Source organism: Chelon labrosus, assembly GCF_963514085.1.
Source record: "Chelon labrosus genome assembly, chromosome: 17".
NCBI classification, from domain to species: Eukaryota; Metazoa; Chordata; class Actinopteri; order Mugiliformes; family Mugilidae; genus Chelon; species Chelon labrosus.
Window position 1 is genome coordinate 19,042,956 of NC_140350.1, and position 16,489 is coordinate 19,059,444.

General features: G+C 43.6%; 1 protein-coding gene across 2 annotated transcripts in view; it reads left to right on the forward strand.

The window, feature by feature from the left end:
• Window positions 1–1,283: 1,283 nt before the first annotated feature.
• Window positions 1,284–16,489, forward strand: part of acsl6 (acyl-CoA synthetase long chain family member 6) — a 35,920-nt gene continuing 20,714 nt past the window's right edge. The window contains exons 1-3 of one of the 2 annotated variants that reach the window (XM_084565359.1): window positions 1,284–1,494; window positions 14,172–14,392; window positions 16,200–16,314. In XM_084565359.1, coding sequence (XP_084421485.1) covers window positions 1,449–1,494; window positions 14,172–14,392; window positions 16,200–16,314 — 382 coding nt within the window. In that variant the 5' untranslated portion in view covers window positions 1,284–1,448. Of the gene's footprint in view, window positions 1,495–14,152; window positions 14,393–16,199; window positions 16,315–16,489 lie in introns of those variants that run through there. The other variant, XM_084565360.1, reaches the window with a different exon arrangement.

Consider the following 16,489-nt stretch of genomic DNA (forward strand, 5'->3'; position numbering starts at 1 on the left):
ATGACATACACCTCAGTGGGCTTGATAGGTAAAAGCAGCATCTAAACCATGTGAAATGATTGTGTGTAAGATTTCCGTCACAAGCTACAAAATAGTTAACTCTGGCAGGGCTTTTTCTGATTTTGTGTACTTTGATCCCGCTGCAAAATAAACAAACTAAAGGATGTGTTTTAGTGCCAGCACCTCTACCGCATCACTCTTCTCGTGCCCTGCCAACAAATAACCGGTGAGTACACTCAAATTTACAAACCACGTTGAGGTAAAAAGTTATTCACCGTCCGCAATTTGATTGTGCCATTTTCTGCTCATCCTCCCCTAATGAACAGATCTTTTTTTTTTTTTTTTCATCCCTGAGCTGGCCGTTCTTGGCCTTGTGTGTGTTTTCTGTGCAACAGGACCAAAGAAGAACAGGAAGGACGCGCGCTACAGCTGACAGATTAGCCTACTGGTCCTTAGGAGTGACCCATTTAACCAGGTCAGTCACGTGATGGCAACACAACAAGAAGACAGTGAGCACTTCTTACGCTTGTATCCTGTGTTAAACAAACTCACACATGGGCTGATTAAGAGGAAACAGTGGGTAGAGATAAAGTCAGAGCAGCCGGTGAAGACAAAAACATCAAAAGGTTGATGCAGTCACATGTAAAGGTGTCTGACGTGACTCTTCAGCCAGTGTCTGTAATTCTTATTTCTTGTCCCATCTATCTCTGATCATCTTCTCTGTTGACTCACACCATCTCTGTCTCTTTGTCAGCCTTTCTCAAGGTTACTTTAGTTCATTGGGCGTGGCCTACTGCACCACGTGATCGTGATGCAAAGTTACTCCATGTCGAGGCTGTGCTCAGCTGCAGGGGCTGGCGTGATGTACCAAATATCCCGTAATAAATCGATACTTAAAATAAATATATTTACAGCATATATGTTTAAATGCCCGGATACAGGCTTTGCGCAACTGCAGTCTCGCACATTTGCACGCTTTACATAAGAATGCCCCGATTATGTCACTGCATTTAGATACTGTACATCTGATAGGGAAATGCCTTTTGCAGCAAATATGAGAATTAACTAACGAATATGGTTAATGGGTAATTGATGACAAATAACCTTGATTGGCTCCTCCGTCCGACAAGAACCTTAGACTCAGCTCGTGTGTCTGCCATTGCGCAGCAGCCAAGTGGGTGAAGGTGGAAAAATCCACCAGGAAGGATGCTTCGATAGTCTGTCGGGGTCTGTTTTTTCAGCCAACACGTGTCGTTTTTTCAGGCGAAATCTTCACAGTGAAACCTGCTGGTCATCTTCATCCCCTGCTCAGCTCCCCCATTGTGGTCTGTCTCAGATATATTGTCGCCCCCCCTCCTTAATCTCCCAGATTGTCGGCGACTTGCTGCAGTCGATGCTGCAGTTTTGAGCCGCTCCTGCACCGGGACAGCTGACTCAATGAGAAAGACATGCTCGCATTCGTTTTGGTCTCTGGGTCGCTCTGGATTATATTAGGTGAGTTTTGAGCCTTTCTTTCTATTTACCGTTCATCTTTATGGTTTAGTGTGGCTGTGCCGGAGCCAATGGCGGTGCACCTGGCTCGCAGGGGCTGGGGCGCGCTGTGCTTCATTCATTGCCGGCTTTTTTATTTCCTCAAAGATAGAATTGTCTGCCATTTTTTTTTTTAATCTTGAGCTTAACCTCGATCAATTGCCGCACTTGGCAACTTGCCTGCACCAAAATGACGCCGGTGACATTATTTCATCTCACCTACACGTGTACTAACCGCAGTGCAAGCCTTAATATCTCAATGTAGCCACCCCAGTACTCAAATATCTGCCCCAGAGCTCCTGGAATATCAGGGCTAACACTGAAAGATGCGTTCAGGTCGGCTTTAGCTATCTCTAATCAGGTAGGAGTGAGGTGCACAAGCTACCATGCGGCTGCAAGATCCATGCGGCCATTCTAGTGACAAGTGCTTCAATATTTCGTGATTAAGTTTGCGTTTTACACTGGGAATCCATCTGTTAGGCAAAGGATCGCTCTCATTGTGAGCAAAACTGGATCATTCGTGTACGTTTTAGGCCGGTCCAGCTGCTAAGGTCGTGTGACATTGTGCGTAAAAACCGGACACACGTCATTTACAGGCCCTATTAGCTTCCATCTCTCATCAGCAACATCCACCAAAACCGCGCTGACATGCAGCCCGCTTCCACCTGAACGAGGCTGCACATATTTGCACCTCTTATGGGTTTATTGGAAGTCATACACGCAGGGAAGCCGGCTGTGAAAGTCAGCACTGTGATGTCCTCCGCCATGTCTCGGTGACGGGGGGAGGGAGGATGAAGAGGATGAGGAAGGATGACGCGCTTCGAGAAACGGCATCCGATTGGGCGGAGCTGTCCAGGAGCGAAGGGTGCTGAAATCCTGCGGCCTACCGGCAAACTGCACGGCACAGCATGCTCCGCTTTAACCGACACCACCCCCACCCCGGTTCACGGAGCGTTTTTTAGGGCCGTCGAAGCCGCGCAGAGACACACGGCCGGTCGTTGACATCCCGTGTGCTCCTAATAAATATAATCCTTTTCAAGCTTACTGTGGTGTTAAAAAAACGGACGCGGCACAGGGATGCAGAAGGAACTGCGGATATTAATTCCTGGTCCTTAATGGACCAGGGCGGCAGATTACGGGCAAGGCAAAGTTTTAACGCTGAACAACGTGTTCCTCAGATTGCTCTTAAACAGAGGCTGCACTGCATGGTTGCCAAGTGACGAGCATTCAGATAACAGCTGGCATTTTGGCTGCTGCTGCTGCATTAATATTAAAGATTACAGAGTTGCAGGTGCTGGCTGTTCAGTGACTGGGGCAGCCAATCAGAGGACAAGGAGCAAAATTTTGTTTAAAAAGAATCATTTGGTTGAAAAAAAAAAATGGACACCTCAAATGGAAACCAGAAAAGGGGCCCTTTGGGAGGACGCATGACACCTTCCATCTGCCATCGTGTCCCAGCACCCTGCTGCTCCTCAGTATACATAATTTATTTTAATCACCATCTAGTGCAGCCCGCCCCAGCGTGTAAACCTATTCTTTTTCCCTCCCTCAATATTTAATCAATACAACGGCGGTGGCTCTTTAAGCATTCAGTCCCAGGTGAGGAGCGCCAACTTGTAACTATGTGAATCTTAAGCATGACACGTTGCCTTTTTTTGGATTGTTTTAAATGAAGCGAACTCTAACGAACGGGACGGCAGAGTGTGAAAACATTCCAGTCTAACCATGCAATTTAAAGATGGACCGCATAACCTCACAACATGGCAGGATAAAGGTTGAGGCCTGTGTCTCTCCTGCTGCAAATGCACACACCAAGTAGGTGCATTTACATGTCTGGAAGTTGATTTTCTTTCCTGGACTTAAAACCTATCAAGGTGATATTTAAAACAAAAAAACACCCCCTAAACTCCCCAAAGACCTAAAGCCTAATCAATAATCAATATTATTATCCAGTCTGGGTGCTCTCAGATCCGCATGGCAGCTTTCTCGCTGAGTGGATTATTGCTGTGTCAGCATTCAGTGCACTTTTCCCCTCATGTGGTGGGACGCCGGGTAATGGCTCAGGCCAAAGTGCTGAACCAGGTCTGAAATCTTGAAACGCCTTTTTGGGTGTTGGTACAATGAGTTTTGTAGCTTCCGCTTTTGGATGACAGTGTTCCGCCTCTGTGTGTGAGCGCGAACCACAGGGTTTGATGACAGTTTCTAAGCTGAGTGGCTATAAATAAAAAAACTAAGCGGTGGTTCCTCTTTTTTTATTAAAACAACAGCAGGATGTTGCCATTTAACTGCTGTTTGTCGGCACGTTTGGCTCTAAAGCGAGGCCTCGTCCAGGTCGCACTGGTTAGCAGACGTTTAACAAAAACCTGAATCGATGAACAGGCAGATGATCCATAACACGGGATTAGAAAATTAATCCTGTGCCATAAAGAGTCCTAACCCCCCTAGGCGTAGATCTGAAAGCCCTCCTTCCCATCTTTGTTTGGCAGTCAAATCAAAGTGTAAGCTGGCGGCTTCAATTAATGTGTGCAATTTGTTTAAACGTGCGAGCACGAGCAGTGCAAGCACAAGTGCTCATTTGCATATAGGCAGCGACACATGTACCTGCATTGTCTGTCACTATGCCAGTGTGTGTGTGTCATGTGGTGAAGGAGCAGCTTGTGTGTTTAGGTAATGGGAGGACATCACAGAGAGAGAGAGAGAGATAGAGCGAGAGAGAGTGGTGGAGGGAGGGGTGGGTTTGGTGGGTGTGGTGAGAGAGTGCAGCGTCTGTCGAGCTGAGGGTGGTGTGATACGGAGGCCAGCGAGGCCCAAACTAGGGCGAAGCGCGTGCCGCTGCCTTCCCCTTGCTTGCCTCAGCTTAATCTGGCCCGTGGCATTGGGAAGGTAATCACTAGTTTGCTCCGGGGTAATGTGATACCGGCCCGATGCCCCTTGATACACTGCACAAACACACACCCGCACACAAACACACATCACATCACACCTCACCGGCTGCCTGGCTTCCTCCGACTCCTTTGTAAGTGCCTGCTGCCTAGACCACAGCTGCTTTAACCCTTCTGCAATGCAATTACACTTTAGCCTGGCTGCCTGCTTTGCATCTGTAATTGTGTTTTCTCTGTATTTCTCATTTTCTTTTACTTGCGTGCTACATTTTATTTTTTTTATTATACACATGTTATCTAGCAGCCTACGCTTACTTAGCTCATCATTGACACTTCTTTATTCTGCAACTTGTATCTTTAGCCGTTTTTATTTCATCACTGGTAACTGCTGTTGTTGTGTTGCATCTCAAAGCAGGAGGAGATGTAATATTGTCAGGATGAATATCTCCCACTGACGGAGAAAAGTTGTAGTTTGCGTCCTAGAGGATGGTCTAAATGGAGGCATGGCGGAGAAAGATACGGTTGAGTGGATAAAAGAGAGTAGGGCAGTGTTGTAGGTGCCTAAAGCCTAAAAGAAAAGAAAACCAAGAGCGCAAAGAAAGATACGGTGCATGGATGCAAGTGAATCTGCAAATCGGGAAAAGGATTCTTTAAAGATGCAGAGAACGCCGTGCAGGATGTCTTTAAATAGAGTGCTGTAGTGAGGTTACTACTGGTCATCCGCCTCTGTGCTAATAGGCTGTAATCTGCCCGCGCTGGACTCTAATCATTGGTGACGGCCCTCGGATGGGCCGATGGGGCGGGACTTAAGGGTTGCCTTTCCTCCCGTTTAAGCTTCAGAGGTCACAGGAAGTCTCATTCACAAGCCCTCATCCCTGCGTAGCCTGCAGCACTGACGTTGCACCAAAATCTTCACTAAGTGGCGTCTTCCTGAAAGAGGAAGAGGAAGGTCCTCCCGGTGTGACGTGGCGACGTGGGGGAGCCGCTATAAACAGGCCTCTGCGCCGAGTTTTATGGCTAACGATCTGTTTGTGGTGTGCATTTGCTCGTTTGTTTTAAACAGCCCGAGTAAACCGTTGCTGTATGGTGACTCTTTGGCACAGGGCGTTCTTGCAACCTTTTACATGAGCTCAGGGGAGCAACTAGATGAGTCATTTGTGGGAATGTTTAATTGAATTTCCACAGCTCTGAGTGCGCATTTATCCTTTTGCATCAGCTGACAGACATTTGGATTCTCAAATTTATTCAAATTAACATTTAACACACTGTAAACAGGCCCTGCGATAGACTGGCGATCTGTCCAGCTGGGATAGGCTCCAGCAGACCCCTGCGACCCTTAACAGGAATAAGCAGGTACAGAAGATGAATGAATATATATATATATATATATATATATCGAGGCCTGCACACCGCTGTGTTCCACTAGCTTGTATGAAAAGTTCAAATGTTTATTTGTTTAACCCAGCTGTTCAGTCACAGTCTGTGCACTTGATGTTGTGTAATAGATATGATACTCCCTGTGTTATGTTCCCTCAGTAGTGTGCACATCTGTGAGGCCTTGCAGTCAAGCGTACGTCTGCTGATGTTCCAAGCGACACGTTGGCGTTGCATTAAATGTCTTAAAACAGCGTTTTTACACCTTTCTTTTTGCTCACTATCAGCTCTGTTGTGTCAGATTAGATGTCAGGTTTACTGATCCTCTCCATCGCATTTCAAAACACGATGAATGGGGTGACTGGATATCCGATTGGAAAGCCCACCGTAGGTCGGTGAGAAGGCGGTTTAATGCAATTAATATGCAGTGAAGTTTTTATAAATGGCATGCAAAGCTGCACAAGCTAATGCAGAGTGGGCATCTGCATCGATCAATCCGCTGAGTGAATGAGCAAACTCTAAATCACACTGAAGCTTCATCAGCACTTGGTAGCACAGCACAGTAAAACCAGGCTAAAAGAACATTCATACAGCGTTTCACTAACAATAAACTCTAATCTATGTTTGCCATATAGCCCCAAAAGAGAATGAGAGAATGTGAAAACTGTAAGAGTTGTGTGGCATTCGCCTTTAAGTACATGAGCTGAAAACCAGAGCTGTAAATGCATCCAGTTGTCTGCTGCAGGAAGATGCCATCTCACGGTTTCATTGCTTCAAATTCAGCAGAGAGGTCTCTGAGTTTGCGCGCGGATGAAGGTCATTGCTGTCGCTCGTGGTGATGCTGCTGACCCGCTGTTTCTCTGTCACACAGCTGAAGCAACAGTCTTTGTAGAAGACAACAGGGACGGACTTAAAGACATACAGTACAGTATGCGGATGTGCTTATTTGTCTGCATGTGCGTCTCCCGGGGGACATCGAGGTTACTACAGTACAGTAGGCCGGACAACAAGCATGGCTTCAGGCTGTAGTGGCGAGATGACCCTATCCATGCAAAATAATCATGCAAATTAAGGCAGGTCTCATCTCAACCTCATTAAAGTACATTTGATATTCTTCCATTTGTAAGAAAATCGGTTTTTTGGATAGTCGATATGGTTCTGACAGTGCAGAGAAAGGGGGCGGGTATGATTATACAGATGTGGCCTTCAGGCCTGAACCCCCCCCTCTGCCTCCCCCGGTTCCTCCAATGAGACAGCGCACCCGGGGTTCACCTTGAGTGAAGTGCTCTGGTTATCATCTAAATTACAACTGAAAATGACAATATTTCTTGGGGGAGCCTTTTGAATCTGACTTTTAATCCAGTTATGAGATGTTCAAAGTCACCCTCTGAGATAGGACAAATACTCCCACCCATCACTTAAACCTGCTCACCGTCCAAAGACGTAGGATGTGCAGTTGAAGCTTTAGTGGAGTTTGTGTTCAAGTCTGTGTAGGACAGATTCTTGCACTCTCTTGTCGTACCTCTTTAATATAATAAGGAAAATTACTCTTTTTTTTTTCTTCTATGGCAGTAAAACTGATCAAAGAGGACCAGAAATAATAGTGGACGGTTAGATGTTTGCATCTCTCCTGGAGGCCAATTAGGTGTCCGGCAGGCTGCGACTTTCCTGCTGCTGTCAGGCTATTTCAGGGCGGGAAGAGGTGGCGTGGTTGCAAGTCTGTACAGAGGCATTCGCTGGTTTGCTTAACCCTGCAGGCTCCACATGTGCCTTCGCAAACAGGTGCAGATGTGGACTATTTGCAGATGTACAGCACCACCCCAGCCTATGTAAATAAGAGTTAAAATGCTGCATTTGGCAACGCTTTGTGTCAGAAAATGGACAGAAAATGAATGAATGAATAATACTCTGCCAGCCGTTGTCTTTAAAATCTACTGCCACTTTAAAATACTTGCACTAGACCCACTTTTTTTTTTTTTTTTATCACATTTGTTAATAATACTGGGATAAGACTGCAGCAGAAACTTACCTGCTTCAAATCATTACTTTGAGTAAGTATAAAATACTGTCATAATATTATGGGGATGAATCTGTGTAAATTTGATGAAGAATATTATTTCATTTTAACCCTATTTGGTCTTAGTTAGTGTTTAACTGCCACTCCATCTGTCCCCAGGGTGCCCTGTTCCATCTACTCCTCTTCATTGTCTGCAGATTGAGATCAAGTGTGCGTATGCGTATGCGTGCGTGTGCGTGTCTGTGCATAGAGATGCTTTTGTAACCAGCTGTACCGTCTCTCCATCTTCCCCTGTTCCAGCTCTGTGCACAGTGGTGTCAGTGGGTTATGGAGTCTGTCTATATTTAGAGCTGGTCGAGAGCCGTTTCCCCTCCGCTGTCTCTCCGTTCAAACACCAACTAATCCACCGTGGCTCGCTTGTCACTGCAGCTGGGCCACTTTAGCCACCGGAGACGCTGCATCTATGAGCCAGTCATTCAAACATCCCACCTTCGAAGCATAAATGGCAACTTGACTTTGATGGCAAAGTCAGTCAAGCAGGCAGACAATCAAGTAGGCAAGGCAAGCACAAAACATGCCATCTGTCATGGTCGGTCACAACTTTAATCCCTTCAAAATTCATCAGAATTTGGACCAGTGACATGGCAGTCGTGGATACAATGGAAATAAAACCTTCGTTTATGACGTCAGAGACCGACATAAAAATGACCTAGTCTCTCTGCGTTGTGTTGTCAGTCTGGCTGGAGCTTTATCATTGATCTTCCTGTCTGTCAGATCTGCTGACATATGTCTCCTATACTGTAATATGGAAAAACACAAGGTATAGGATATGAACTGTGATGTGGAAACTATAGCGCATGACAGGAAAATTAATCATTGGCTCTGAGCGGGCAGTTACAGCAAACCAAAAATAAAAAACAAAAACTGAAATTTGGCTATTATTTATTCAAAAAAAAATTAATAAATCAATCAGGGCTTGTCATTTTGTAGCTTTTTGAATTATAGTAGCAGCCAATTGCCCTCAAGCCCTCTCAACTACTTGCCCAATGTTTTACTTGGACAATAGCCAAATTTACTTGTCCAAAGTGAAAAATAAAGGTCCATCATAAAAAGATAAATAAAATTTACATCAGCTACTTCTGACATTTGTAAACTAAGGATTTTTCAATAGACGTTTTTAATAATACTTTTTCAGATGCCAGCTATATGGAGGGTAAATCTTTTTTTTGTTTAAACTTAATGAAGTGTTTTTTTTTTTTTTTTAATATAGTAGTTGTTAATTACTTAAAATTTACAGTTGGCAGAAATGTGTGTACAGTATGTGGCCAGCTGCTCTAAACATTTAGCAGACCTATGCTAACTCTGCCATATTAGCTCTCTACGTTACTAAGCTAAGCTAAAATAAGCTAATCTAAGAGGTGAGCTAACTCTCAAATCTTTTCTAGAGATGGATGAAATTATTTTTTTCTAAAAATGTCAATAACTACACATGTAAATATAATATTTGTGTTTCCATCTAAAGATGGCAGAGGGCAGTTCCGTTGAAAACTTTTGCTACAAACCTATGCTAACGCTACCATAAACTTCACTGTAATTTCATGGTAACTGCATTTTATTTCGAAATGTTGTTTTCTTCTCCCAACTATAGCAGACCTAAGATAGCCAAGATAGACAGACCCTTTATTAGCCGCAGAAACAGTTCTGCACGTTGCTAAGCTAAGCTAAGACAAGCTAAAAGGTAAGCTAAGACAACTCTCTAAATTGTGAGCCGCTCTAAACATTTAGCAACCTTATGCTAACACTACCGTATCATTGTGTCCACAAACATAACAAATGCAGCTTTTTTATTTCAAAATGTTGTGTCCTTCCCCCAACTATAGCTGACCCAAAGTTTTTCTGAACTTTATTAGCCGCAGAATCAGTTCTGTACATTGCTAAGCTAAGTTAAGCTAAGCTAAGAGAAGCTAAAAGGTAAGCTAGGACAACGGTCAAATCTTTGCTAGATATGGATGAATAGTATTTTTTCTATAAATGTCAATAACTGCACATTTTTAGAAACATAATATATAAAATAAATATAAATATATAATATTTATTTGTGTTGAGAAGCACTGAGCAGATAAAAGCTGTGTTTGTCAAGAAAGGCACCGAACGCCTGAAATTTCCTAAGTCATTTCCACACTAACGGTACTTATGGCATCCTTTTATTATTTGGAAGAGCTGGGCACGTCTTCTAGTTAATGAATGACACCAATCCGTATATTCAGTTCTCAGAAAGAGAATAAGCGTGTTCCCCAACATAGTGTATTTCCCCACATAGTAAATCCTTCCTGTAAAATAATCAAAACTTCTGTATTCTGTAGAATTCAGTGACAGTTAAATGGACTGAAGGACTATTACACAGCACACCGAATCCAGAAATCAGCAGAAAGTGTTTCTTACGAGGGCTACAGTCTCATTCAATCCCGGTCCCTTTCCATTTTTCACACTTTTAACTTTTAATTAGACGTTCTGCGCTCATTCATTAATTTCAGACACCTGAAGTGTGGGCATAGTAGGCACTTACAGGGCAGGACATTTTCAATAGAATTAACTTGAAATCATTTCAGCATCTACACCCCTACAGACAGACTGTGTTGTTAGCTTTTAACCATCAATGAGTAGTTTCTGTATTTCACAACACTCTACCAAGACTACCCCCCCCCATCTTCATTACTGTAACTGCAGAGATGAAACAGCAATTGGACAACAGAGAAAAAAAAAAAAAAAGAGGAAATATCTGACCAGCGCGGGAGAAAATAAGGAGAAGCGGGGACTCCTGCGGTCTTCAAGTCACGGTACTGTTTTCAGACACATCAGAGGGATGCTGTGGTTTTTCGGTCACAGGTGATAGTTTCTGTCTGAACAGAAACTCGTGTGATTTTAGAGGATTATATCTCATGTAGTGTTTGGGAAATCATCGTCAGGGACAGCTGTTGTCACTCTGCGTCCTGTAAATGGGGTATCATTTGTCAGCGGTGCTTTACAGATGACTGTACATGATGACTGCTCCTAATAGCATCAGTGTGTTTGTGTGTGTTTTTTTTTTCTTTGTGGTTTATCAAGTAGAAACTACCCCCATTGTGGGGGACATGAGTAAGAGGGAATTTAAACTTATTTTTATTACTCCTCATGGACAGCAGCTATGGCAGGAGACGCGATGTATTTCGGTCAACCGTGGTGACACAGGCGGTCCATGAGTGTCTGTCAGAATCTTTTACTTTTGACCCTGTGTCCCACATCATTGCCACATGTCGGACACCTCGCTGGCGCCTTTTTAGCTTTTTAGGCATGTTGAATCAATGCCAGATCACTTGATGCAGGAGAAGGCAGCTATGTGTATAGCCTTTCTTAACCTTTTGAATGATGAGGAGAGACTACTGCCAGCTGTTGATATGAAAAGTAATTTCCTCTCATGCAGATGCAGTGTGTTTGTGCCAGCTGGCAGTTTGCTGTAGTCTTTGCGGTGCATTCAAACCTTCGACAAAGGTGATACAGGGCAACGTCACAGTCTGCCTTGTCGCCAGCAGCTCTTTGATGTCAGTCTGATGCCCAGGGCTTTATGAGATAAAGAATAATTACCTTTTATATAACTGTAGCATGTTTTCTGGCAGACAAAAGAAAGAATGCACAAGTGGTGATTCTAGTTTCATCACAGAGATAAAATGAGATAACTTTGTCATGATAAATGTTGTAATGAATCACTTTGCTGGACTTAAAAGCCAACTGAAGGTGCTTAATCTGATTTATGACATATGACATGATAGTACGCAGACACACAGCTACAGTTCTACGCAGATAACATACATTTCTTTAAGATAATCCCTTATGATAAATCATAAATAATCGTGCAAGCGGTAAAACATCCTGCGCTGTCCTGTGCAAAGATATCAAACATGAAGTTTTAGCAGGCCTTTCTGGTAAGGAGAGTCCACGCATCGGCAGATATTAGGTGCTATTTTTCCCATGTCAGTGTTTCTTTGTTATTAGCAGGTGCATTAGCAGGTTACATCAACACCCTTACAGAACGCACCAGGGTCCTGCCATTTTAATGAGAATTTAAGGTTTTTGCAGCTTAAGGAGACATTTCATTCTACCATTTGTAACTAAAGTTTAGTAACTAACATCTAGCATTATTATTATAAGATATTTCGACTCGATTACTTTTAGATTAGTAAAAATAAATAGATAATGGCTTATCTATCATGTCCCTGTTGCAACACAGTGTAGACAAGGCTTTGAAATGTCATTTATACTTTCGTGTCAGTGGAAGACTGTGAACATGTTTGCAGGCGTTTCAAAATAAAAGTGACTGAACTCAACAAGCCCACGTAGAAAAACCTTTTCTACTTTTTGGTCAAAGAACAACAGACCAAGTGATTCTGACATAAATAGATCATGATACAGACTTTACAGCGGTGTCTCGTCCAAACTCTCTGGGGGACAGGGCAATGAACTCGTCACGTCAGTGATAAAAATTTGTACTCTCGTTTAATTGTTATCATCATATGATCTGGTTAAACGTGCGTGTTTCTGTTCTTGTTCCTTAAAAAGGGTCTTGCCTAAATTTTTCGTAACGTTTTGAAAGCCGTGCTGATAGGTCAGCTTCCCTTTATTAAAAGTAGTAGTGAGGAAAACAGTCAGCGTTCTCACGGTCAGATATTTATACTTACTGTCTTCACTGTCAGTTGCTGCAACTGTGTGTGCATGGTTGCACGTGGGTGAGAGAGAGACAGAGAGAGAGAGCAAACAGGAAGCGATCTTGATTGGCCGTGAGCTGCAGCAGTGCTCCGACACTATTCGCGTGATCGGGTGGTGCTGTCTCTGACTCATTTCCCAAGGGAGGGAAGGAAACCCTCCCGTCAGCACTGCAGCCGGCCACCCCCTCAGACAAACTGTGCACCTGACAGTGTGTATAGCTGTGTGTGTGTGTGTGTGTGCGTTGGAAGACGAGCCTTAGATGAGCACGATGTGTGGAAAGTGTGTGTTTTATCTACTTTCCAAACCTACCCCTTCTCGGTGTGGTTCTAAAGATAATTTTTTTACACTAATAGCAAGAATGTGGGGGTGGAAGACCCCCTCGTTATTCACCCCTTTCGTTAACCACAACTGATGCGTTTAAGGTCATTCTATTTGGGTGGAGGAGGTCAGAAAATTCATAAAACACTGTTATCAAAGGAAGCCACCATAAAGAGGCCGAGAAGATGAAGAAGTCTGAGAAATTTGTGGGAGGGTTTAGTTTTTTTTGTGTTTGTGGTAAATGTCTGTGTCTGCATCTAGACGAGCCTCTTCATATTTGTCGAGCTTGTAATAAGCCTTCATTACCACTTCCTGGACAACAGTTTGTTTTCTCAGTCCCCTCTGATGTCAGATGTCTGCCACACACATGTGTCTGACATTTTACTCAGTAGTCGGTGCATTGTCAAAGTGTGGTAACCATTAATTTTACACACAGACGTCCCGGCAGCAATAACAGAGTGAACCTCAGTGCAAGAGTCAACCCTTGTTAGCGCACAACCGCAGCCGCGTAGCTGATATTATTTTAAACTTGTGTGTCTGTGAGCGTGTCCTCACTGTTACACTGTGGGAGAAACTTGCAGTCATTAAGACTTTGACATCAAAATGAAAGCACAGCTGGCGTGACAGTTTCCTCTGGTACACTGGTAGTTTTTACACCATTAGAGGTTTTAAAAACGAAAAAATCAGTTGCACACCTATGAAAGGAACGCATGCCGAGTAAAGGAAGAGACCAGATTTTGGCTTAGCATCTGTCTGCAGAAGTGAAAGACGCTTCTTGCAATGATTGTGGACGGTGCGTCACATTTTCACATGGTTTATTTTATGCTTATGACTGCACTCCAGTGTCAGATGCCAGACAGTGGTTTTGTCTGTTTTGAATCCCTTTTTTTTTTTTTTTTTGGCTTTTGTCTGCAAAAGAGCCGAGCAGATTCAAATATTAGCAACTTGGATGATTTCATTAGGACAAATAATTGCCATGTGCTTTTCAGATGACTGCTTTTACTTTTACTTGTACTCGGTAGCAGCAGCAGCAAAACCTCTGAGCTGTTGTAAGCATCCACGACACATCTGATGGATTCAGCTTAATAAAGTGCTGATTTAATGCATGTCACGTAAAAGCTGAACTTAAAATTTAACAGTTATTCCACCAATCATTAATTAAAAACACCTTTTAAGCAAGCAAAGTGTTGTTAAAGTGGTCGAATTTGAAGTTTTGCACTTGCTCACATAGATGCAAACTACAAAATAAAATATCTTTTTACAGATGTCTGTGTTCTGTTGGTGAATGCATGCCCTCTTTTTTCCTGCAGAGCTGAGTTCTACCCTAATGGAGAAGATGCAGGCCCAGGAGATGATGAGCGGCCTGAGGATACCAGAGATAGACGATATCGGCCAGTTCTTCCGCTCCCTGCCGACCTCCACCCTGGTGGGCATCGGCGCCCTGACCGCTGTGCTGGCGTACTGGTTGGCCACCAGACCCCGTCCCATCAAACCTCCCTGCAATCTGCTGCATCAGTCCGAAGAGGTTCCGGTAAGACTCAGACATTCATAAATACTTTGACACTGACAATATCGCAAAGTCATTTGCTTGATGCGGACAAACCATGCGGATATTTGCAATCCTGTTACTGGTGTGTGTCCAAACATTGTTATCTTGCTGGCCAACTGCGAAAATACAGTTAGTGCTGATGCACTTATTTAGGTCACCTTAGCTGTTGCCATGCAATGAGCGTCACAAGCACGAGGGAGTGCATTGTGATTGTTTTATTGTTGTTGTTTTTTTCTTTCTTTGACCGGAGGTAAACCATTCAGGCAGCAGACAGGAGGTTTCAGCATCTGACGGGTTGAGCTTGTTTCCAGAGTTAGCAGCCGGATCTTCACCGATTGTTTTTATAAAAACACAAAGCGTGACAATGTGTAATTATATTGTCCTCAAGAGACATGCTACTGCCACGGATCATCAGTCGGAGACGCAGAGATGAGGCAGTGATGGGCAGTTTAATAATGATGTAAATATTCATACTCATCAGTTGTCAAGTCTTTAAATGGAACAAAATTATTAAAATAATTCTTAGCCTACCTCTTATTGTTAGACTACCATTATAATAGAAAGCATATTTAATCAAAAACTACATCTGATTGGAAGACGTCTGACTTCATTCTTTCATAAACAGTTCCTCACAGACGTACACACACACACACACACATTGTTTGTGTGCGTGAGAAAATGACAGCGACAAGACGGGGAACGACCAGCAAAATAACCCGCTCACACCAATCAGCCACAACATTAAAACCACTGACAGGAGAAGTAAACATTGGCCATCTTGCGATAATTCAGTGTTCTGCGGGGAAACTTTTGAACCTGGCATTCATTCGTGTGGATGTTACTTAGACATGTAGCACCCACCTAGACCAGACCAGGCACCCCCACCCCATAGCAATGACACTCCTTGATGGCAGCAGCCATTTACAGCAGGATGCACAAAAACGGTTTAGGAACAACTAAAAAAAAAAACATGAAGAACAGCACAAGGTGTTGACCTGGCTTCTAAACTTTTTATATCCCAAACTGATCAAGTATCTGTGGGATGATCCACAGAGGCCCCTCCCCTCAAAGGCCCCCCACTAACAACATTCTGTTGCCAGACAGCACAGGACACCCTCAGAAGGACCATGTCCATGCTCTGATGAGTCACAACTGTTTTGGAGACACAAGGGGGGACCTACACAATATTAGAAAGGTGGTCATAATGTTATGACTCATCGGTGTATATGTAAGGTATGTTAAACACATTCTCTTATTATCCTTAGGGATACAAATATGACACTCGTAAGCTGTGGGTGAAACCTCCCTCAAATCCACCAAATCCTGGTTTACGTCTACCACAATCCCAACCAAACCCACACACACATCACAGGCCTCTTACCAACAGGTGAGGCTGGCAGCAGTGACTGCGAAACTTCTTTGAAAGGCATTTTGTGGCTTCGAGGTTTTTAAACCTAACAGCGGTTTGAAGCAGTGTGTGTGTGTGTGTGTGCGTGTACGCCGTGCGCGGCAAGTGCAGGTGAAAAACTGCGGCGCAAACATAACATGCCATGCTCTCTAAACTTACGTGACTCATCTGCGAAAAGGGATTCACTTCTAACATTCTTTGTCTCTAATTACCCAGAATGCACCAGTAGTGTAGGATGGATTATAATTTGGATAACAAGAAAAACAGTTTTCCTCTTCTTATCCCCCTGGCTTTGGTATCTAATCAGCACTGAAAGGGAAGAAGAGTTTAGAGAAAAAGTTGCGAAGGCTTCACACGGTGTTTCTCTGTCTTTCCCTTCAGCATGAAGGTGGGGGTCGCAGGTCCATGATGGGTGACCCTTCTAAGCTGCTGACTCATTACCATGACGATGCCAGGACCATGTACGAGGTCTTCCAGAGAGGCCTCCATATATCTGGTGGGTAGGATGTCGCTTCTGTTCCCTCAAACTTGCATGGCTTCACTAATTCTCTCATTTACCCGAAAAACTCATCAGTGTTTTCTCCTTTATTATTTGATATTATATCAATTCTGAAAGCGTGACTTGAAACAGGCGAGTACACAGTACACAACTGCAAGAGTCCGCAAATACT